Genomic DNA, 24,564 nt, shown 5'->3' on the forward strand with positions numbered 1-24,564 from the left:
TCTCAGAGACTCCATCATTATTGGGGAAATGCCAATGGAGACCACATGGAACATATCACTCGTGACCACGAATGAGTTACTTAATTTCATTGTGTCTTAGTATCCTCATCTATAAAACAGGGTAATGGGGCGACTATGATTACTTAAGAAAGAACTTAATTACAGAGTGCTAAAGGTTGATGGAGGGAGGTGGGTGGAGATGGGCTAAGTGAGTGATGGGTATTAAGGAGGGCACTTGTTGTGAGGAGTACTGGGTGCTGTATTACTCTAAGTGATGAAACACTAAATTCTACCCCTGAAACTAATATTGCACTGTATGTGAACTAACTAGAATTTAAGTAAAAACTTGAAACATGAAGGAGGGAGGGAGGGAGGGAGGGAGGGAGGGAGGGAGGGAGGGAGGGAGGGAGGAATTTAGCTCTGTCACAAAATTATTATTATACAATAAAAATATCATTTCCCCCCATAAAAGATGTCCATCTCAGTGGCTGTAAGCAATTGGAATTCCTTAGGCAGTTTTTCTATGACCCGTTTCCTCCACACCCAATTTTAAAACATGAACCAATTTGGAATCCTATAGTTATTTCTGTAGTTTGGTCAAACTAAAGATGTGCTAGGAAAATCTTGCAACCACCAAACTTCCAGTGAGGACAGCACAATTTAATCTTTCCTTGGCCCTAGCCACCAACTTAGAGGAGACCAGCCAGATGAGAAGAGTAAAAATAGCCCCTGCCATCTATTGAGGGCTTCCTCTAAGCTAAACAACTTAGACACATCATCTCGCTGATTCTTCACAACTAGCTTGGGGAGTCAGCATGGCCAAGAACTCCAGCAAGCAACTGTTGTATTGTGAACTGTTTTGAACTCTGGGCCTGAGCAAGTCTTGCTGTGGAGATGATATTCAGATAGTAATTAGCAATTCTTTTTTTTTTTTTTTTTTTTAAGTTTTTAACGTTTATTTATTTTTGAGACAGAGAGAGATAGAGCATGAACAGGGGAGGGGCAGAGAGAGAGGGAGACACAGAATCGGAAGCAGGCTCCAGGCTCTGAGCCATCAGCCCAGAGCCCGACGCGGGGCTTGAACTCACGGACTCACAGACCGTGAGATCGTGACCTGAGCTGAAGTCGGACGCTCAACCGACTGAGCCACCCAGGCGCCCCAGTAATTAGCAATTCTTGAGAGGAGATTTGCACTGCACTACCAGCTATAATACATCCTTCTAAAACAAAACAAAAACGCAAAAAGCAGAATCTGTCTTTCATATTCTAAATGATGATTTTACAGTAAAAATCCCAGGCCTTTAGTGCTGTGAAACCCATGTGGTCCCTTCTAAAAATTACTATAGCAACACCTCTAACTCAAAAGGATCAAACTCTGCAGTGCTGCTGGCTCATGATGATCCCAGCACACCCAAAATAAAGATGAACCTTTCACTGAATTAACCTGTGTTTTCCATCTGGATTATATAGCTAGGGACCCAGGGCATCATTCCCTCCAAAGGGTCACACCCTCTTGGAGAGCTCTCGGTCCTTCTGAGAGACCTGTTCCAGCTCTGTATAGGCTAGGGATCCAGAGGACAGTCCAGGTGCTCCAATGACTTGAAAGAATCCCAGATGAGCAATAATACCGACTCATAACGATGACCCTTTATACAGTTCTTACTATATACTAGGCAGCATTTATTCTCCATGTTTTACACATATTCACTCATTTAATCTGCATAATTACACCATGGGGTAGACATTAGGCTTGTAGTCTGACCAAATCCTGTAATTGAGACTTACAAACGTGAACACGTGAGATCTATGTGCAAACTGTGCACAACAAGGTCAGGACTAGAGCAGAAATCCCCAAAGGTCCCCACTAGTAAGTCAGCAAATCCCAGGGGCCAGACCTCCTGAATTTGATCAGCCAGGACACCCCCTTTTCCAATCCAAAAATGCTATCTCCCAGAAGTAATAAATGAAGCAGAAGAACGCAAAGGAGTACTTAAATTTCATCACATCCCACACCTGGACTACTTCTCATCAAGTTTCTCGGTCTGCATGCAATTCTCAGACCTATCTTCTATCCCATCACTTATCATCCAAGGCATCCTACGCCTTCTGGGCTTTCAACACAGCCAAAACTTCCTCTTGAAACTTCTTCCTGTCTCTGATGTCTCCTGGTCATCTCCCTCTAGTCTCCCTATGTTTATAACACTCTGTGCAGGTTTCCTATCCCATGCAATTACTGGCTTGGTTTTTATTTTGTCCACCTCCTCTTTGAACTTTTAGCATCTTGAGACCACGGGCAACATTTTCTTTCCCAATGTCTGATAAAGAGCTGACTGGGCTGCCACAGACAAGCAATAATGTTTACTCACTGAATGACCTAAGGAAACCACTGCCCCCAACAGCATTTCTCACCATCCACCTAAACAATGCCCTCGTAGCACCAGTGGGATCCGGGAAGGATTAGAAAGGGAGGGGTCCCTGAACCAGAGGGAGCTGCCTGGTTAGTAATGAAGAACTTAACAAGAGAACCCTTTCTGGGAGCTCTGCTTCCAGCCCTGGAATTTAAACTTGCATCCTGTTCAGTGAAACAATAACCATCACTACCACCTATGACCAAAGCTTCCATTTAATCCTTGGGGACTTCTCACTTCATGAATATCCAAGTTCCTGAATAGCTTTTGAAGTTCAGTGAAAGGCTGCTCACAATGTTTTGAGCAGAGTTTCTGTTCTGAGAGTTACTTTTTCTCTTTGGGGTAAATCACATTTGGTTTTCCTTTATCCTTCTAATAAATGCTGTTTATAAGGCTAGAGGCATTGAAGGTGAAGAGAGAAAGATACTCTAGAAGTTGTTAATCAATCCGGAATTTCTCTGGGTGCTTGTATGACCTCAGCGTTTTTCACATTTCCACAGGTCTCCTTGGAGACCGTTGCCATGATCACTCAGTGTCCCTGATGAAAAATCTTCAAAATGTGGATCGCTGCTTTCATGCTCTTTTAGCTCCTCTTTATTAGCTGTTTTGCCTTCACCCATAGTTCATTTCTCTGTGAATGCAATCTGCTCATTTTTTTTAATCCCATAATATTCCAAACAGAATACCCCCCTTCTTTTGGCTCCTCTGGAAATGCTCGTATTTGGAGTAGGTTTGGCAGTCCACTAGGAATATCATTATACTTTTAGGTTTCCTGATCTCCTGAATGAGAATTATTCATAGGACAGTCCACCTCTTTTCCAAAAATACTAATTTGCTCTAGAAGAAACTAAGCACCAACAATGAAAACACTTGACCTGTTGCATTATGTTGCTTATTTAACAAGCTTGGCTTGGAATATTTCAAGTTTTTTTTTTTTTTTTTTTTTTAATGTATATACCTTTTCTATTTCCCCTTTTGACTTAAGTTAATGTAAATATATTTTTATTTGGCTCTACATGCATTATTTCCTGGTGGCTGTTTCTTACAAATATATGAAAAAAGACAAAAAACCTCAAAATCCTGAGTAAACTGTAACAAACCTGCCGAATAAATGGGGAAAGCTAAAATGCAATATCAGAAAACAGTTTTAGCACTGTCCAAGCAAGGTTAGCTGCTTTTACTGAAATCTAGCATTCAAATGTAAATTACAAAACGGATCATTCAGAGGGTTTCCCAAATCCTCATTAGGTAATCTGCAAAATAGGGAACCCATCTAGAAAAAAAATATATGGTAAATGGATCACAGACAGATAGTTGCAGTTTCCCTTAGCTACCCTATTTTTGAAAAGAGAAGCAACTCACAGGCAAAGACCAAGTCTTTGAAGGAGGGAATGGCTGTGAGCAGGGTTACTTACGATCATGTGAACAGGATACAAAGGCATTAGTACAGGTAAAAAGTTAGAGAATGGAAATATTCTTTTCATGTGAAAAAAAAAAAAAAAAAACAGTGCCACCTAAATTTTGGCTAGTGATTTTTAACAGTAATATTAAAGTGTAGGTTTTAGGGGCACCTGGGTGGCTCCGTCAGTTAAGTGTCCAACTTGGGTCATGATCTCACAGTTTGTGAGTTCAAGCCCTGCATCAGGCTCTGTGCTGACGGCTCGGAGCCTGAAGCCTGCTTCAGATTCTGTGTCTCCCTCTCTCTCTGCCCCTCCCCTGCTCGTGCTTGCTCTCTCTCTCAATAATAAACATTAAATTTCAATAAAATGTAAATTTTATAGTTAAACATTAGAAATTAATTCTTCTAAGCCTATTTTAAACATTTCTTTAGCATATAGGGTTAAATCATAAGGGATCTAGGGAGACTGTATTAATGAATCAAGTGAGGTAGCTAAACACAAGAAATAAATAGCTGGAATTCATTCACTTGTTCACTTAATCAGCAAAAATTATCAACCATTCATTTTGTACCAAGCACTAGGGTGAGCATTTGGGATGCAAAAGTTAATGACCCTCAAGAATTTAGTGAGAGGGTACCTGGGTGGCTTAGTCAGTCAAGCTTCGGACTCTTGATTTCTGTTCAGATCCTCATCTCATGGTTCATGGGACTGAGTGCTGAGTTGGGCTGTGCTCTGACAGAGAGAAGCCTGCTTAGGATTCTCCCTCTCCCACTCTCTGTTCTTCCCCCACTCATGCGGTCTCTCTCGCTCTCTCAAAAATAAATAAACAAACAAGAATTTAGTGAAAAAGAACCACAAAAGCACAAGTAAAACCTTGGATTGTGAGAACTTGTTCTGCGAGTGTTCTGCAAGACAAGCAAACATTTCTAATAGATTTTAACTTGATCAACGAGTGCTGTCTTGCAATACAAGTAGTATGTGATGCCACAAACATCACGTGATCACAATTGAGCCCATGGTTCTTGAAATCTGCTTTGAAATACCAGTGCTTTGGGTTACAAGCATGTTTCTAGAACAAATCACGCTCGCAAACCAAGGTTTTACTGTATAATAATTGAGGCACAAAGCAGAGTATAATTCAGTGTTTAAAAAGGGACAAGCATTGGGGCTCCTGGGCGGCTCAGGCAGTTAAGCATCCAACTCAGCTAAGGTCATGACCTCAAAGTTCATGAGTTCAAGCCCCACACTGGGCTTTCTTTTTTTAAATTTTTTTTTTTTTCAACATTTTTTATTTATTTTTGGGACAGAGAGAGACAGAGCATGAACGGGGGAGGGGCAGAGAGAGAGGGAGACACAGAATCGGAAACAGGCTCCAGGCTCCGAGCCATCAGCCCAGAGCCTGACGCGGGGCTCGAACTCACGGACCGCGAGATCGTGACCTGGCTGAAGTCGGACGCTTAACCGACTGCGCCACCCAGGCGCCCCCCCACACTGGGCTTTCTGTTGTCAGCACAGTCTGCTTCAGATCCTCTGTTCTACACACCCCCCGCCCCTCCCTCGATTGCACTCTCAAAAAGCAATTTAAAAAAAAAAAAAAAAGGGATAAATAACTGATATGAAAAACCGTTTTATGAAAGTTGCAGTTTCGCTGCTGTGGATGTGAAATTCATTACTGTTGACACAAAAGTACTCTTCATGCAAAGATGAACCCTGTTCTCCAGGTGCTTCTAGTCTAGCATAGAGGAGAGATAAGAAACAATGACAACTAGTAATTCTCAAATTATCATGGGGAGGGGCCAGGTTCTTAAATTTTGAATCCTTCACAAACTGATACTTTTGAAAAAAAAGATACCTAAAAAAAGGTAGTAAGAATTCAAAATGCTTAATTTCAATTTTTGTATTTATTTCATGGAAGAACAGTAACATCTCAGTCCGTGCACAAGCACTGTAAAAGGATTATGGTGCTAAAACCGAAGTATATAAGCTACTGTCACATAGAGGGAAATGAATGATCAGTTGTAAGGAGAGGCACAAACTTAACCTAAGGAAAATCTTTATGGAAGATGTGACCTTTGAACTAGGTCTTAAAAAAAATGGAGGATTCCCCAGAAAAATGCAGTGAGGAGTAGAAAGAAAACTCCAGGCAGAAGGAGCAACACATAGAGGCAGGAAAAGCAAGTATTTCCATTAAACTGAATGATGAGGGAAAGGCCAGTCAAGGAGGGGTTATAAGCTGAATTTGAACATTAGAAGCTGAATGGCCCCCATTTGGTGAAATTTCATAAAGACTGAAAAAAGAAAACAATTGATTCCCTTACCAGGTGTTTAAAATATTATTACAGAAACAGCTCCAGTGACCATCTCAAGTGAATTTAAGCCCTTTGGGTGGGACTCATTAAACACCACCTTACATGTATGTATCTTCCTCTTTAGTGTTGCAGATAGCGAACCTTTGTCACAGCCTTAAAATGGAGAAAAACCGCCATTGTGCCAGACCTAGAGTCTTCAGGTGTGGAGGGAGAGGGTTTATATTCCTCGTCTAGGTTTTGGTTTAGATTTTTACTTCGCCAGCTTTCCTTGCAGATGCACAAAGCAGACAAGAATGTGGGCTCTGTCTAGTGCTGACTTTTACCTGCTCCCTGACCTGCGACAATTTACTCACCCCTCCAGTTTCCTCAACTACAGAAGAGGGATGGTGACAGTCCCCCCCACCCCTGCCCCCAGGGGTTACTGTACTATGAGGATTAAATGAATTACAAGTAAAGCACTCATAAGAGTGATCCGTGTCAATGAGTTTGTATCACAATAGCACTGAAAATAAACTAGATGGATGTGTAATATCTCACTGCCCCCCCCAAACCCCACAGTGCCATTCATATAAGTACCCAAAAGTATTATCCCCAAATTCTAACCCTGTACATCATCCGCTGTTTCTTCAACATCACTGTAAACCTAAACATGTATTACAGGTAGAGAAAATAGAGCTAATTATAGGCTTCGGAGTAAAATGACTAAGGCAAATCAATAGAGGAGCTTATTTTCCATCCTGATCCTACCTTAGTTATCCCTAAAATTAGAAGCCAGTAGTTTGGGGTTATTGAAAGACACTTCCTCTGAGAGAGGAAACCGGAATGAGACACGACTGTTTAGGCAGGCTTTATTTGAAACATTTAGCACCTCTTCGAAATGCAAAGTAATCAAGGCGACGAGTAACTATTTTAAAGTCTGAGACGGTTGTCCAGAGTTCACTGAGAGTTTGACAACAACTGGGGACTACAGAATAAGAAATGTGGGGCCACTTCACACAGAAGCTCAGCAAGGGGATGGAGGAGTTTTGGGTCAGGAATGTAAGAGTTTATCTTAATTTAACAGCTGTTCAGCTGGTAGCAGCCAAATCGAGTGAAGCCTTTTCAGGGAGAGCAGTTTAGGCCACAGCCGTCTAGACGAAACACCACCACTACACGGATGGGCACAGAGGCTCCCCAATATCGGCACAAATTCCAGAGATACAGCCAAGGCTACTTTAGACGTCGCTGGCAAATCAGCAGAAATGTGGAGAACTCTAGAGGCCAGGGAGTTCCCTGGGCCACCTTAAGGATGGTAAAGGCAATTTGCAAATGCTTTCAGTATCCTGGGTAATATTAAGCTTCCCCCTCCCCCCACCCACCCCTTACACTTCAAATTATCGTCAAGTGTATTGTTTCTGGGGCCTATTCCTTTTTCCTCTGTTCTCCAAACACATCCACATCTTCACCCTGTATTTGTCAGGGCAAATAGAAAAGGTCTTTGACCCCAAATGTGGCCCTTTGAGACCAGTTTAGGCTGACCTCTCCACCATTCTCGCCTGCCCAAGAGCTGACCTACAGGAAGTAAATACAAGCATTGTTCCTTAAAGGCAAAAAATCATACTGGTTTTACCATCACCTGCAGAGAGAATACAAAAGCCCAAGAGAAAATATTATGACGTCTACAACTATGACCAACAACCTCACCACCACATAATTGCTATCATTAGGTTTTTAACCTCTTAATTCTGCTTTGCTACCATGTCTCCTAGATATTGCTAAGACATTACCGTAAGGCTCCATCTATTTTTTTCCCCCTCAAAAATGTGCCATGACTTCAATGTGTTTCAAAATACCCAGTATTACCGTACCTGAAGAGAGGCTGTGGACAGTGGCATCTCAATGCTTACAAGTTCAAAATGGGGCCAAAGAGGGTAGGGAAGGAAGTGGGCTACCTGCTGTTAGTCTGGAATGATAAATTTAATAGTCAAGTAGTTAGAAGTATAGTCAACTAAAGAAAATAAAACAGGTTACATACCAGTGACTAGGAGGTAGGAATAAATGCAGAACAGAAAGCACAGACGCTTTAGTTAAAATGATTAGGCTGCCAGAGATTGAGGAAAACAATTTCCTGCTAATAATATCTGACTATATATCACTTCTCGGCCTTCTGGCTAAGATCAAGTGTAGTATCTGTTCTTATCAGTTTAATATCTGACTATAGAAATCACCTACTAAGTAGCAATAATCTTACCAAAATTACAACTTCCAAGTCTTCAGGTTAGATTTTGAACTTAACCTTGTTCAAGTCATTCGATCACCCAATCAAGCATTCATGAAACATCTCTTAATTATGCAACACTGCATCTGACTTCCTGGAGTAAATAAAAGATTCAAACCCCCTTCCTACAGAAACTTATACTCTGATGGTTAGTTTTGTGACAACTTGGATAGGATATAGTACCCAGTAACTTAATCAAACACTAATCTAGGTGTTGCTCTGAAGGTATTATGTAGATGCTTAACATCTATAAACAGCTGACATTAAGTAAATGAGATTAGCCTCCATAGTGTGTGGGCTGCAATTATTTGAAAAGCCAAATGGGCAAATACTAAAGGTTTCCCAGAGAGAAGAAGGAATTCTGCCTCAAGGCTACAGCGTCAATTCCTGCCTGAATTTCTAGCCTGCTCTCCTGCCCTATAGATTTTGAACCTGCAGAAAACTACACCACTATGGATTCTGTTTCCCTGGAGAACCTGGACTGATATGCATTCTTATAAACAATTAGAAGCAAACAGTAAATGGGAAGAACAAACTGCTATAAAGATGCCTTATAAAAGCATGTCCAAGAGCATACACTCAAGTATTTCCAGTATAATAGGATAATTTCTATCATGGAGCGAAGTACAAAAGACAGTAAGAATATAGAAGGGCTTATATTTGCCTAAGGTAGTTACAGACAGTCCAAAAGACCTTTCTTGAAAGGATACAAAGAGAATTTCTTACAGAAAAGGAAAAAGCGCCCGCAACTGAGAAGAAATGCTAGAATGCACAGTATATGTACTGAAGCATAAACTAAAAGATCAGAACGAAGGTCAAGGAACGGAGCAAATGATAGGATAGGAGATAAAGTGGGTTGCATACAAAAGGCCATGGCTGCATGTGAGAAAGAAAAGATCATGGAAGACAAGGCTTAAAGTGTACTAAGCCCTAAAAAGTCATAGCTGTTCAATTTTTGATTTGATAAATGCATAAATGAATGCTGTTAGCTTACATTAAATTGTTGCTGTAAAGATGTAGCTAAAATGAGAGGAAGAACAAGTTCGGCAATGTGGCAGGATACAAGATCAATATACAAAAATCAATTCTGTTTCTATATACTAACAGTGAGCAATCTGAAAACAAAATTAAGAAAATCCCATGTACATTATTACACAGCTAAAAGATTCTCTAGGAAAACTTTAACAAGTTTAACACTTTTGTGCCAAAAACTGTAAAACACTGTTGAAAGCTGTTAAAGATCCAAATAAATGAGAAAACATTGCTTGTTCATTGATCTTAAGACTTATTATCTATAAGAAGGAAATACTACAGATTCAACACAATCCACATCAAAGTCTCAGTTTGATTTTTTGCAAAAACTAGTAAGTTGGTCCTAAAATTCATATGGAAATGAAAGCAACCCAGGATAGGACAAGAAATGAACAAAAAAGAACAACCTTCAAAAAAACGAAGTTGGAAGACTTACACTTCCAAACTTACAACAAAGCTATAATAATCAAGACAGTGTGGTACTGGCATAAGGATATACATATATATCAATGGAACAGAACAGAGTCCAAATACAAATCCTCACATTTGTGGCTAATTGATTTTCAACTGGGACAAGACAATTGAAATAGTCCTTTCAACCAATGGTGATGGACAACTAGATATGCACATGCAAAAGAATGCATTTGGACCTCCACCTCACATTTCACACAAAACAAAAAACGGATCAAAGACCTAAATGTAGGAACTAAAACTATAAAACTCCTAGAATACACAGTAAATATTTAGGACCTCAGTTTAGGCAATGGTTTCTGAAATATGGCACTAAAACCACAAGTGACAACAGAACAGGTAAGCTAGACTGAGACCCATCAAGAAAACGAAGACAATGCTCAGAATGGCAGAAAATATCTGCAAGTCATACATTTTACAAGGGATCTATACATAGAACATATAAACAATTCTTACAATTCAACAGTAAGACAAATAAGTCAATTTAATAATAGGCAAAGGGAGTGCCTGAGTGGCTAAGTCAGTTGAGTGTCTTACTTCAGTTCTGGTCACAATCTCAGTTTGTGAATTACAGCCCCGCGTTGGGCTCTCTGCTTAGAGCCTGAAGCCTCCTTCAGATTCTGTGTCTCCCTCTCTCTCTTCCCCTTCCCTGCTCATGCTTGCGCTTGCTCACTCTCTCAAAAATAAAAACGTTTAAATTTTTTTTTTTTAAATAGGCAAAAGAATTTGAAGAGACATTTCTCAAAAAAAAAAAAAAAAATTATATACACACACACACACACACACACAAATGTCCATTAAGCACATGAAAAGATGCTCAGTATCATTAGTCACCAGTGAAATGCAAATCAAAACCACAAAGAGATGCTACTTCACACTCAGGATGGCTAATATCACAAAATCAAATAATACCAAGTGTTGATGAGGATGGAAGAAAATTAGCACCCTCATATATTTCTGGTGGGAAAATAAAATGGTACAGCCACTGTGGAAAACAATTTGGTGATTCCTCAAAATGCTAAACACAGAGTTACCATATGACTCAGCAACTCCACTCCCAAGTATATGCTCAAGAGAATAGAAAATGTATGCCCATAAAAAAATCTGTACACATATGTTCATAGGATCATTCCTAACAGTAAAAAAAAAAAAAAAACAAAAAAAAAAAACAAAAACAAAAAACCCAAAAAACACCAAAATGTCCATCAACTTATGGATGGATAAACAGTACTGGTATAGCCATACAATGGGATCTTAGTCATAAAAAGGACTGAGGTACTGATGCATGCTACGACACAGATGAGCCCTGAAAACACATGCTCAGTGAATGAAGCCAGTCACAAAAGATCAAATATTTATAGGATTCCATTGATAGGAAACATCCAGAATAGACTAATCCACAGGAACAGATAGATTAGTGACCGCCTGGAGATGGGGTGGGGTTAGGATAGCTAATAAGAATTTTCTTTTTGGGGTGTGGAGAATGTTCTGAGTTTAGATTGTGGCACACTCTGAATATACTAAAAACCACTGAACCACTTTAAATGTGTGAATTTCATGGAATGTGAAATGTATCTCAATAAAGCTGTAAAAACAGGGAGCTATGATGCAGTTGGATAATCAAACTTGCTTAAGCAGAAAACCTTTTCAAAATAGAGAAGATGTGTTAACGGGAAGGTGCTACCAGAAAATGAGAGAAATAAAGTGTGAGACTTTGATGTTTCCTCAAGGAGGTCGGGGAGGCTTGTGACCACTCCATGCCCAACCTCCCAGGAATATGATTTTGAACAGTCATACAAGAACTAAAGGCATTTGGAGTGGAGTTCCTTGAATGTTAACACCTTAGAGACCCTGTCTTTGGATTCTTACAACTTGGTTCCCCAGAACTACCCCAGATTCTGGTTGTTCAATTCTCCTTCAATTCTGTCTCCCATAATTAGAGTTCTAGAATTTCAGTAAGTTCTGTCTTCCTTGCTTCGGTTACCCAGAGTCAGTTTCTGCTAGGAAAAAGATGGATTATTTTTGAATATTTAAGGAAGGCCACTGGATATGTACAAGCATCATGAGATTTACTGAGGCAAAGTGTGAGACTTAAACTAATTTCCTCTGAAGAATTTCTGACACAGATCATTCCTTTAGGAATTCACCTAGTGATACTGATAGGTTACTGTAACAAATTGTTGTTCTGACTTCACTAGGCAGAGACCCAAGAGATTCTTTTCAGTGACCTAGTGTTCCCTATGCTTTTAAGGAAACCAGATAGATATATAAATACTGTTACATCTAACACTTTTTTTTGTTTCAAATGTAATATGTTAACACTTTTAAAAAAGGTAAACCCAATCACTAGGATACCGCTGACAAATCTTACATACCTGAACAGTGTTTTCTCAAATTTGAATAGATGATTTTTTTTTTTTTAATATGAAAAGGTCCTGGAAAAATCGAAAAACCTCAAATTGAGAAAACTTGTATCACCATTTTAGCTTCATAATGGTTATTAACATCCATTTGATTACAAAAGCCAAAGTCAGTGTGACTGCAAACAATTCAACATCCATCAACAGGTGAATGGACAAACAAAATGTCAGGTCCAAACAATGGAACACTCATCAGCAATGAAGTGAAATGAACTACTGACCTGCTACAACCTGATAAACCTCAAACATCATGTAAGTAAGTAAAGAGACCAGATCCAAAAGATCACAGAGTGCTTGATTCCATTTATGTGAAATGTCGAAAAAGGGCAACTTTATAGGGCCAGCCTGCAGATCAGTGGGTACTTGGAACGGCCAGCTAGACCAAGGGTGAACAAAATAAAAACAGGAGGGATTTCTTTTGGTGGGGGGTAATGGAAAGGTTTTCAATCTAGACTGAACCTCCACGTTAGCCTGAGAAGAGCCAAACCACAAACCGTAGACTGCCGTGTGATGGCTGCACAACTCTATAAATTTACTGAAATCACTGCAATGTACATGTAACAACAGGTGAATTATACGGTATGTGAATTATAGTTGAATAAAGTTTTTTTTTTTTTTTTTGGAGGGGGGAGTAAACGCAAGGCAACATTATGTTGAGAGATCATAATCCAAAATACACCCCTTTGGGAGCACAGAGAAAACTTTTAAAGCATTTAAATACAAATTTACAGAGAATTCAGGGACCTCTGAGAATGCCATCATAGATCCCGACACAGCTAAGAAAAATTGCCCCAAGGGTGTACAATAGTCTTGGCAAAGTTTTCTGGGGACCTAAACATTTTTACCCTCTTTTGCATGTGCACAAAAAAGACAAAACAAACAAATCGGAAATGTTTTATACTCATTTTAAGGACAATCCTTCTAGAGGGACTTATACAAAGTTCTAGTCCTTTCTGTTATATTTTCATTTATCATCATATGCATTTATTAAAAACAAGACTGTAAAAATACATGTTTTCACAAATACCCTATAGTTCTATACCTTTGTATTTTTTTTTTTAAGCCTATCAACTGTAGGAACTCCCCAGTCTCTTCCAGTAAAACTCTGGAACCCCTCTCTAGGTTGTATTAAGTTTTGCTTATCATAAATAGCAAAACTGATTTTCCCAGTTTGTTCTTTTCCTTATTTTATTTTGGTTTCTGTTTTTTGTTTTGTTTTGTTTTTTTCTGTTGTAGAAATTACTAATTGTAACACAGTTGAATCTTTCAGTCTTCTTTCTAGGTTGTTTATCTTCTAGTTTCAAGGCTGCAAGTTATCATTCTTCCATTGGCCTGATTACAATCTTTTAAAACACAATGCACTGAGTACACTATCTCGATGACTCAGGCACATCTCCCAAACACGAAGTATCCCATTTTGCTGTGTTACTGTGCCAACACAGCAAAAGAGCTTACTGAGGTATGTGGGAGTGTCTGTCACCCATTAAATGGCCCTAGGCTGCCAAGGCCAAAATCCTTCCTCTGTTGTCATCCTGTCTGCTGTCATTTCTCACATCTGTGGGTCTGTTTACAGCTAGCACTGTTTCTCCTTTCCATGTACTGACTCCATTGTTCTAGGATTAGGAAGCAAACTTAACTTGCTGGTTTAGAGGTGTATATAAATCAAAGCTGGGGTTTGAGGTTCTGAATAGAGGTTTTAAATTCCCCAGTATGTAAACTGCAGGAGCCCCAGTACCTTCACTTGGCTTTTCAAAAACATGCTGACGTGGGGCACCTGGGTGGCTCAGCCAGTTAAGCATCTGACTTCGGCTCAGGTCAAGATCTCGCAGTCTGTGAGTTCAAGCGCCACGTCGGGGTCTGTGCTGACACCTCAGAGCCTGGGGCCTGCTTCAGATTCTGTGTCTCCCTCTCTTTCTGCTCCTCATTCACCCTCTCTCTCAAAAATAAATAAAACAGTTTTAAAAAATTTCAAAAACATGCTGGTGCTTTACCAAGATAACTGGAGCACCGCATACTACCGCGCTGGGACTCCTCTGCTTGGCCGTCTCCAACCCAGCTCTTAAGGAACTCAAAAGCAGTGACAACTTAGTTGTCCGTTAACTTGGACACAGGCAGCCCCTACCTCCTCCCCTGCCCAGACTTTGATAAATGAGAACATTTTCTTTTGTATTTGAACATAGCATGCTTCAGAGTTCTGACAACCCTTTAGCAAGAACCTAGCAATGCAGAATTGTCGCTTCAGGTAAAATCCACAACCGTGGCCAAAAGCAGACGTCCAAAGATGTTTCAGGATTAGGAACTATAGCTATTTTCAAATTTTTATAATCTAATTAACTGAATTTAAAATACATAATACTACGTGAATTTCCCTGGAAGGATAGGAACGAAATTGGTGCTACTGTTTCCTTTGTGTGGAAGGAAGGTCAGACAGCAGAAGGGCAAGGGGGAACTTTTCATTCTACATTAACACTTTTTGGATATTGAATATATGACTCTATTCCTTTGACAAAAATAAATGGAAACTTTTTAACAACTGCATTATAGAAGTAAAGCCTACCAGGGCAAATTAGAAGCCAACTGATCAGGAAAGTGCCAAGCATAGTCCACTGTGGGCCAGGGAGAACAAAACCTACTTCTTAAATTATTTCCCTTTCTACCCTCAACGTCTGGGTTCTGTCTGATGGTCCCCAAGACTCTGTTTTGGCTCCTGCCATCATATCCACATTCCAACCCAAAGAAGAAAAGAGCACAATCCTTCTAAGGACATAACAACGAAGTTGCACAGATCATTTCTATTCACATCACAGTGGTCAAAACTTAGTCACATGGCCATACGTAACTGCAAGGGAACGTGGAAAATAGTCTTTAGAAGGCATAGGTCCAGCTAAAACTTGGGAGATTACTAAAGGAGAAAGTAGTACAGGTGTTGGGATACAAATAACTGTGGCAACTTCAGCCACAAATGAGTTAACACACAACTTAAGGGTAAGAGTTGCCTGTGGTGGGAGACAACAGAACACAACCCAGGGGCTTCAGGTACATTTATAACATTTCTTAAGTGATTACAACACAGGGTCTCATTTTTCATTGTTATTCCTTTAAGAGCGTATGTGTGTACATCACATTCATTATGTGTATTTCACAATTTAAAAACATCAAAGTTGTTGACGCAGTGTATGGGCACATGGGGATTTATGCTATTCCCTCTACTTTTGAGAATGCTTGCAAACCTCTAGAACAAGAGTTTTATATGCACACTTTACACATGTATACTTTTATCTTAATACCCTCTCAGACACAGAATACTTATTAAAAACCTACTTTGTAAAACGCACTGTCCTAAACATGGTTACATGCCTCCGTGCATTTGTTATATGGATGTCAAAGAAAGGACTATGCAATCTTTAAAATGCTTACTGTCTAATAAGGAGATCACTATTAAAATAATACAGTCTATGATGGAGTGACAGAATGAGTACAGACAGAATCCAGAGAAAGGAGAAGTCAGTTTGGTTTAGGGAAAATGAGGTTGCTATCCTTGGAAATGAGCAAATGTGACAAAAATAGTAAGTAGTTAATAAAAATAATAAACATGCAAACTAATTTTAAGCAATTAGATTTGTGCAAGCCTCTTCATGCAGCTGTCATTTTGTCTCAAAGTTAAGAATCCAGTTAAGTACAATCTGAGGAAGTGGAAAGAAAAATAAACTGCTGCTCTACTTGGACACATTAAAATCCACGTTGCTACTTTATAACCAAGTCTTGTCAATCACTTTAGGGAGGCCTTCTGGACAGGTGCCCCAGTCTCTCTGAAGGAGGCGGGGAGGCGAAAGGATTGTGGACATCTGCAGTGAGGCTGCTCATGTTTGGATCTCCAGTCCACCCTCTGCAAGCTGTGGGATCATGCTATAGATGATGCTTCACCCTTCTGTGCCTCAGTTTCCTTCTCTATAATATTTGGATAATGACAGTATCTACTTACAAGAGATACTGTGAGGCTCATCCTGTTCTTGGAACAGTGTCTGGCACATAGTAAACATCCAATACATGTTTGTTGCTGCTGCTGTTACCCATGGCTCTTGAAATATGAGCTCATCAAGTGTCCCCTATAGTTCACCGGGGTGGGGGAGGTTATTTTGGACAAACTACAGACCTGAATTTTTGTAAAATATCCTGATGATTGTTACAAGACCACAAAGGCCAAACAAGGCAGCTTTGCAAGCTAAATCTAGTGAGCCACCAAAGCCCAACTTAAATTTTTACGGAGAACCATGTTAGGCAAGTTGCTGCAATAAGAGGTTATGAAAATAGAATTTTGGCAAGTTACAGGGCTCAAATGCTTCTAACTTACACAGCTGATTATTTCTCATATGGGTTACCTTCCTTGATGATTATCTGGTTAATTTTTAATCTCAGGCTCTCCTGTGTCACCCCTCCCATGCTCTAGTCCAGCTTTCTTCCTAAAAGCAGCTGGAAATCGAAGCCGTGGTTAGAAAGAGCTCCCACCAAAGCTCAGAGTTGGGGGCAGGGGGGGGGGGGGGTGTCTAAAAACGTACTGCGCACACCCATAAGCGAGAAATGCTAAACTGTGTGATGCCAACTGTGGATAGTCTAGGATTATGGAGAGCACACCGTGGGGCAAAACAAACAGAAAAAAATGGCGTTGTACGTGGATGAAGCAAACTTTTGCTCCGCCTTAAAGCACAAGTACAATTCAGATAGTCAGAGAGGGAAAGGAAGAATCAACAGTGAAAGCAGAAAGATGGGGGAGCTCAGCACAGGCCATGACGAGACGAGACAAGATAACACAGCAAAAAGTCTTTGTTTTGGAGGACTGGGAAAAATAAACTTGCACGGCTAAACATGGGGCTAGACTATGGATGGCTTTTTCTTTAACGATTAATCCACTATTAGAATTATTAGTCCAAGGGTTCTCATTCTCTCACTGTAGAGAAGAAAGTAACACACCATATTAGGAATAGTGCTTTTGAAGAACTAGGAAGTTTCTCCAGCATAAGGACCTTATCTGCATTGGTCTATAAATTCTTAGCACCTAGGACAGGAACTGGCACACAGTTTAAGTGTTTAAAAAATGCCCGACAGCAGCGCCTGGATGGTTCAACTGGTTAACTTTTTTTTTTTTTTTTAATGTTTATTTAGTTCTGAGAGAGACAGAGTAGGAGTCGGGGGAAGGGCAGAGAGAGAGGGAGACACAGAATCTGAAACAAGCTCAGGTCAGAGCCTGACTTGGGGGCTCAAACTCAAGAGCTGTGAGATCAGCGACCTGAGCTGAAGTCAGGTGCTCAACCGACTGAGCCACCAAGGTGCCCCAAGGTTCTGGCTCTTGATTTTGGTTCAGGTCATGATTGCCTGGTTCTGTTGCTTCAGGAGATCCAGCCTCCATCAGGGTCCATGCTGACAGCACAGAGCCTGCTTGGGTTATTCATATTCATTCATTCATTCATTCTCTCTCATGCGCGCTGTCTGCCCCTCCACACTCACACACGTGTACTTTCTCAAAATAAATAAAACTTTAAAAAATAAACAAAAATGCCTGACAAGGAAATGTCTGAACAATAGCCACATGGCAACAGACAAAACCAGCAGGTCATGACTGTCTAACAGCAAAAAAAAAAAAAAAAAAAAAAAAAAAAAAAAAAAAAAGTGCCTAAGTCTGATTGAGAGTTCACATTCTGTAAATATCAAACAGACGTGTTTCATTACCTCCATCACTTTCTCCTGTTATTTTTAAGCCTCCTCTTTAGCATGCATGGTTTTTTTTACATGATTTCTTTTTAAGCTTGATGGGGGCAGAATTCTAACTGTAATTTCCTTGTAACTTTATTTTTAATTAGAAAACAAAACAAAACAAAAAACCCAAAGGCAAATGGAGATATGAGGCATTGCTTAGTTCACAACAACAGATGGAGAGCTGTTCTCATCACCATTTATTTACCAAAGGAGAGAGAATGGTCCACTGGAGGTAATGGGGAATTCCTTAGTTTATCTGGAAAATCACCTTGAACCATCATTTATTACATAGCTTTTCCCCCCCAAGCTTCCTCCCAACACCTCAATAAAACAATAAACAAGACTTGCTAAGAACTTCTACACCAGTTCTAGAAAGTCCTTTAACACTAATACCCCCTTGGTATGAAGTTCGGCACTTCATGTTTATCCTCAGTTATTTCTAAAGTCGGATGCATTGCAACAGATAGGTTGGGGGGGTGGGATTTAGAGCAAAGATAGTTTAAATGTAAAGAAACACTTCACAGCTACTTAGAATCTAACATACAGAATATAGATTAATAAAAAATCATGGATATACACCAATAAATACACCACTTATAATATTTTCATTATGTAGCCAACCTGGCCCCATTTGAGAAAGTCAACTTGATCCCTAAAGAAGTTTTAAGGTATAGACCATTATATACTGTAGTAATTTTCATGTATTCATAGTAATTCAACTGGTTCTAAATAAACAGCAAAAACTACAGTAAGACTTAACCAATGACACGTGGTCAATAAATGAAATCCATATATTCAAGACTCTTCCAACTAAAGTGGCCCAATTTGAAGCAAAAAAGTCAAGTAGGTGTGGCTTCCTCAGCATTGCTTTTGCCAAAAGGTACACCTCAATTCGATCTTACTTGATACATTTGCCTCTTTTTTAAAACAGATTTTTTCATGTTAATTATTTTTGAGACACAGAGTACAAGCGGGGTAGGGGCAGAGAGACAAACAGAGGATCCCAAGTGGGCTCTGTGCTGATAGAGAGCCCGATGCGGGGCTCAAACTCATGAACCCTGAGGTCATGACCTGAGCAAAAGTCGGAAGCTTAGCCGACTGAGCCACCCAGGTACCCCAATACATTTTTTTCCTTTAAAAAAAAAAAAAAAAAAAAAAAAAAAAAAAAAAAAAGTTTTAGGTGTTGTCTGGGTGGCTCGGTGAGTTGGGCATCCGACTCGATTTTGGCTCAGGTCATGATCTCAGTTTGTGGGTTTGAGCCCTGAACTGGGTTCCGTATGACAACGTGAAGCCTGCCTGGGATTACCTTGCTCTCTCCCCCTCTCTGTGCCTCTCCCCTGCTTGCACTCTTTCTCAAATAAATTTTTAAAAATTTAAAACAAAGTTTTAAACCACTATCTAACAATGGCAAATATAGGGGCAGGGGGCTCAGTCAGTTAAGCTGTCGGTGTCAGCTCAAGTCATGATCTCATGGTTTCAGGAGTTCAAACCCTGTGTCCGGTTCTGTGCTCACACTGCAAAGCCTGCTTAAGATTCTCTCTCTTTCCCCTCTCTCTACCCCTCCCCCCACTGACACTGTTTTGGTCTCTCTAAAAATAAACAAACTTAAAACAAAATGGTAAATACGAAGATTCCAAAAAGATTAACTAAAATACCAACATACATTAGCTTAAAACTGTTGCTTTGAGTCTTAATTTACACATCATCACAAAGGATTCTCACCGAGTATTTTTTGGTATCTATTTCAGTTCTATAATATTTACGTAATGTGACATAAATCTTTTAAAAGTTTTAACATACCCTGCTTAAAACTCTGCAAAATCTAAATTTTAATTTGAGGAAATTTCCCATACTGGAACAGAGACTAAAGTGCCCAATGAGGTGTCCATTTATCTGGCAGAATTACATTTTAAAATTATCATAAAAGGATTACATGAGATGTTCAAGGAAAATGTTCCCATTCAAGATAACATTATGAGTATTTGGAATGAATACAGAATGAATATTCTTATAAATTAACAATGGGATGTACCCGGCTGACTGTATTAGATTCCGTAACTGCAAAACCAAGCTCTTCACTGCCATATTGGTCTCCACATTTCTGAATGAATTAAAAGTCTTCCAAACAAGCTTCCTTTCCAGCACAGGAAATCCTGTTGCCCCCCCACCCCGCGAGTATGCGTCATGCTCACAGATTTTCATTTCTCAACCCTTTAAAGGCCAACATTAGCCGTATTTCACAGGAAGTTCTTCCTTAATTCCTCCAATAGTTTGTAGGATACACTTTGGTTAGACACAAGGTCAGCGTAAATTGAGCTCCACTTTCTTATCACAGAATAGCAGCTGCGAAGAGGATGAGACACCACCACCCCATGTACCCAAACCTTTCTTTTTCTCAGGCTCTGAAATATATTAAGCGGCAGGTGGGCGGGCCTTCTGTGCCTTCTTGTTCTTGGATTTCTATATTAATATCTAGAAATACCTTTGCAAATCATCAAGGGACAAAACTCTATTCCCCGCCCCCAAATCTAAATGCTAACCCAAATGAAATACCCAGAAAGATTTCTATTAGTTAGCTGTGTTCCCAAATTGAATTTGAGGCTCAGAATAACGACACATGAAAACGCAATTAAATGAAATCCAATGCAGAAACATTTTACTAAGTGGAGAGCACCATATTTCAATAGGACTGTGGCAAATCATGCTATTTTAAGACACATCTGAAAGAGCAGGCAAGGTAAACTGAGGGGGTGACCAATGGGATTCTTGAGAGCATGTTCAAGCATTGCCGCCTAAATAAAAGGCTAATTCCTTTTAGAGGAATTTTCTTTCACCTCCTCCCTAGACTGTACACAGATTTCATTGATGAGGGTGAAAATATCCCTTTGCTCCACATAACCAAGCCATTAAAACAATGCAGTGGTAGTACATTTGAGACCACAATTGGCATGCCCAAACATTATTCTCCTAAGTACAGCTCTAGTGGCCTTGGTTCTCACACTATTATCTCCCCTAAATTTGGCTGCACATATTGTTATGGAGCACATTAGCCTAATTCCCCAAACAAAAGTAATCTCAATATTTATTCCTATGGAAACCAAATCAAAATAGCACATATGTTCTAGTAGCAGGCTTTTACTGTGACCAGATCTTTTATTTAAAAACAAAATCTGACCCTGTCAAAAATGGACAATTCAAGGGTTTCATTTACATTACAAAAGAGTTAGTAACTTAGAATGATCTCTTCAATGTTAATTAACATTCAATTGACATCTGTTGTATAAAAAGAGGTCTATCAAATCAGTCTGCTCCTACCACCATTGCCCAAAATACGGCCACCCACATTGTGTGGTAACAAGAGAGGTCCATACGTGTTCAATGGGAATAGGGTTCTCTGATCAAGCAAATCAAATCCAGTGTGAAGGATTTTCTGAATGTATTTGGAACAATCAAGGCTCCCCAAAGTTGTCTAACTACAGAAGCTTATTTTCAAATAATTCCAAATTAACTGAGAGTTAGCATTCTTCAGAAGACACTGGGAAATGTTACTTTCAAAAAAAGATCCTCATTCCTATGCACAGACACAGTCCCCATAGTATGTACAGAGTGTTCAACAAAACGAGCCATCTTTCTGTGCCACCATATTGGTACTCATGAAGGTTTTGGCAGATGCTCTAAAGAGTATTAACACTGCAAAGAGAGGCAAATGCCAACTTATTAGGCCATTCTCCAAAATCATCATCCGGTTTCTGACTATGATGATGAAGCATGGTTACATTGGTTTATTTGAAATCACTGCTGATCACAGAGCTGGGAAAATGGTTGTGAACCTCACGAGCCGATTAAACAAGTGTGGCGCCATCAGCCCCAGATTTCGTGTACAACTCAAAGATCTAGAAAAATGGCAGAATAATCTGCTCCCATCCAGCCAATTTGGTTTCATGGGACTGACAACCTCAGCTGGCATCATGGACCATGAAGGAGTAAGATGAACGCACACAGGGGGAAAAGTCCTGAGAGTCTTTTCCTAGGGATGGAATATATACATGCGAATAAAATGCTTCCATTGGAAAAAAAAAAAAAAAAAGAGCCAGTGCTAGAAATGTAGCAATTTCACAAAACATCTAGACTTACTAACACTCTGTTGCTGTAGGGTCATAACTAGCTGAAGGTCAGCAGTGGAGTTAGACCACTTACACAGGGGACAAACATTGATTTGTTTCTGAGAGAGAGAGAAAACCCACAAAGTTGTGAGATCACGCCCTGAGCCTAAACGGAGTCTGCCGTTTAACTCACTGAGCCACCCAGGCACCCCAAGGGGGTTGGAACTTTCATTCGCACCCCACCCCACCCCCACCTCTAGGGAGGGGAGATGAATGGAGGTTGAATCAATCAATGGTGCCTACGTGATGAAGCCTCGATAAACACTCCTAGGGAAGGCATCTGGCCAGCTCCCAGGCTGGTGAGCACACAGAAGTGCTGGAGGAATGATGTACCTGGAGAAGGCATGGAAACTCCACACCCCTCCCCATACCAGGCTCTGTGCATCTCTTCCAACTGGCTGTTTGAGTTGTGTCCTTTCATAATAGAGCAGTAATCTAGAAAATAAATGGTTTTCCTGAGTTCTGTGCACCATTCTAGCAAAGGATCAATTGTTTGCCCTGAGGGGGTGGGGTGGGGGGTGGGGGGGGGGTGGAATTGGAACTTACAATTCATAGCTGGTTGGTCAGAAGCCAAGGTGACAACCTGGACTTGGAATGGACATCTGAAGTGGGGGCAGCCTTGCAGGGCTGAGCCCTTAGCCTGGGGGATCTGACTATCTCCAGGTAGACAGTGCCAGAATGGAGTTAAATCCTAGGACACAAAGGAGTTAAACTGTAGGACACCTAGCTGCTAAGAATTCCTTGGTGTCAGAAAAATCACCACACATTTGGTGGACAGAGGTATTCTGAGTTGAGTGTAGAGGAAAGAAGAAAAACAGAATTTTCTCTTGCACTGCTGAACTGGGCAATGCAGGGCCGACAGTTCCGTAAACCTTTCCAAACATACTTCCTATATATGTGCAACATTAAACCTTTTCTACAGTGGCTTAATAATTTCCATGTGGGATAAGCAAAAGATCGGAGAAGCCAAAGAAAGACTCTGGTCTTGGTTTAACATTAACTTTCATATTAAACTATCCTATCAGGCCAGATCTTAAAAAGTCACAACAGAGTGCCTTGAACACAGTAAATGCTCAATAAATGTTTTTTCAGTAAACAGATGAAGGCTTTCACTTCCCAGTGCACAACAGAACTCTCTATAGTAGTGATGAGGGAACGTGGGGCAAGCGGAGGGCAAAGTGCAGGCTAACAGCATCCCACCCCCACCCCCACCCCGGTGACACATGTAGGATATTCCTTGGACACTCCAGGCCACCCAAAAACAGCAAAGGACAAAAGAGCAAATGGTTTAACTGGTTAAGAGTCTCCACCAGTCACCAGAAAAGGCAATCCCATCAATGGCCACTAGGAACAACCTACTGTCATTAATGTTAAGGCTTTGCTCTGAAAAACCACCTTGGCTTGACAGTAGTCAGGCCTCCAGTAAGTCTTTAGCATGTGCCAACTCTCCTTGGAAACTCCCTCTTGACGTTATCTCCCCAACTCGGTGAAACAGTCATACACTGCACCACCACGCACCACCCCCCCCCCCAACACACTTGCAGCACAGCTCTTCTGCCCATGGGTCCCGTCCCTGTGCTTTAATAAGATCACCTTTTCGCACCAAAGACTTCTGGAAGAATTCTTTCTTGGTTGTCGGCTCCAGACCCCATGCACTGCCCCCTGCCATTACCCCCCAAATTCATCAGTAGCATCAGATGTAACTACAGTAAGAAAGTTCTAATGAATATTGAAATGTTTAAATGTTCAGAGCTAATGAAAGTAAAATGTAGCACCTGGTTGGCTCAGTCCATGAAGCCTGACTCTTGCTTTGGGCTCAGGTCATATCATCTTGCATTGGGATTCTCTCCCCCGAGCTCTCTCCACCCCTCCCCCACTCACACACATGGGTGAACACGTGAATGTTCTTTCAAAATAAACATTTTTTTAGAAATCTAAAATGTAGCAGACTTATGTGAGGATTTGTCCAAGGTCACTTATGTAAGTCACTTGGCCTCTCGAGTTGGTTTTCTCTTCCGTACAATAAAGGGATTGGCCTATTTGATTCCTATCCATTTTCAGCTGTCAAATTTTAGCTGTCAGGCATGTCATGGGTACTCAGGAAACCTTTTCTACTTAGTAACTGTAGCGGAGGACAGCTTAAAATGATAAAAATCAGATCTAGAACCTTATTTTATTCTTTTCGCTGAAACCCTCTGCCACTTTGCAGAGTTATTAATACAGAAAAGTACACTTTGATCTCTTCTTAGCCAGAGATGCCCTGCTGCCTGCCTACCGCACGTGTAAGCACTTCTGAGCCCTACATTGGCAAAGCCTGGTTTTCTTACATTAATGGACCCGGCACTGCTCTGCT

General features: G+C 40.4%; 2 protein-coding genes and 1 pseudogene across 5 annotated transcripts in view; 2 read left to right on the forward strand and 1 right to left on the reverse strand.

The window, feature by feature from the left end:
* The window catches only part of SRGAP1 (SLIT-ROBO Rho GTPase activating protein 1), a 284,751-nt gene that overhangs the window by 208,934 nt on the left and 51,253 nt on the right, over positions 1-24,564 (reverse strand). The window lies entirely within an intron of this gene.
* LOC131484222 (U2 spliceosomal RNA) lies at positions 8,248-8,363 on the forward strand (annotated as a pseudogene).
* Positions 21,699-22,052, forward strand: LOC131519291 (small ribosomal subunit protein uS8-like). The gene has a single exon (XM_058742154.1). The coding sequence runs from the start codon at positions 21,702-21,704 to the stop codon at positions 22,038-22,040; it is 339 nt and encodes a 112-aa protein (XP_058598137.1). The 5' UTR covers positions 21,699-21,701; the 3' UTR covers positions 22,041-22,052.

Source organism: Neofelis nebulosa, chromosome 8 (assembly GCF_028018385.1).
Source record: "Neofelis nebulosa isolate mNeoNeb1 chromosome 8, mNeoNeb1.pri, whole genome shotgun sequence".
NCBI lineage: Eukaryota > Metazoa > Chordata > Mammalia > Carnivora > Felidae > Neofelis > Neofelis nebulosa.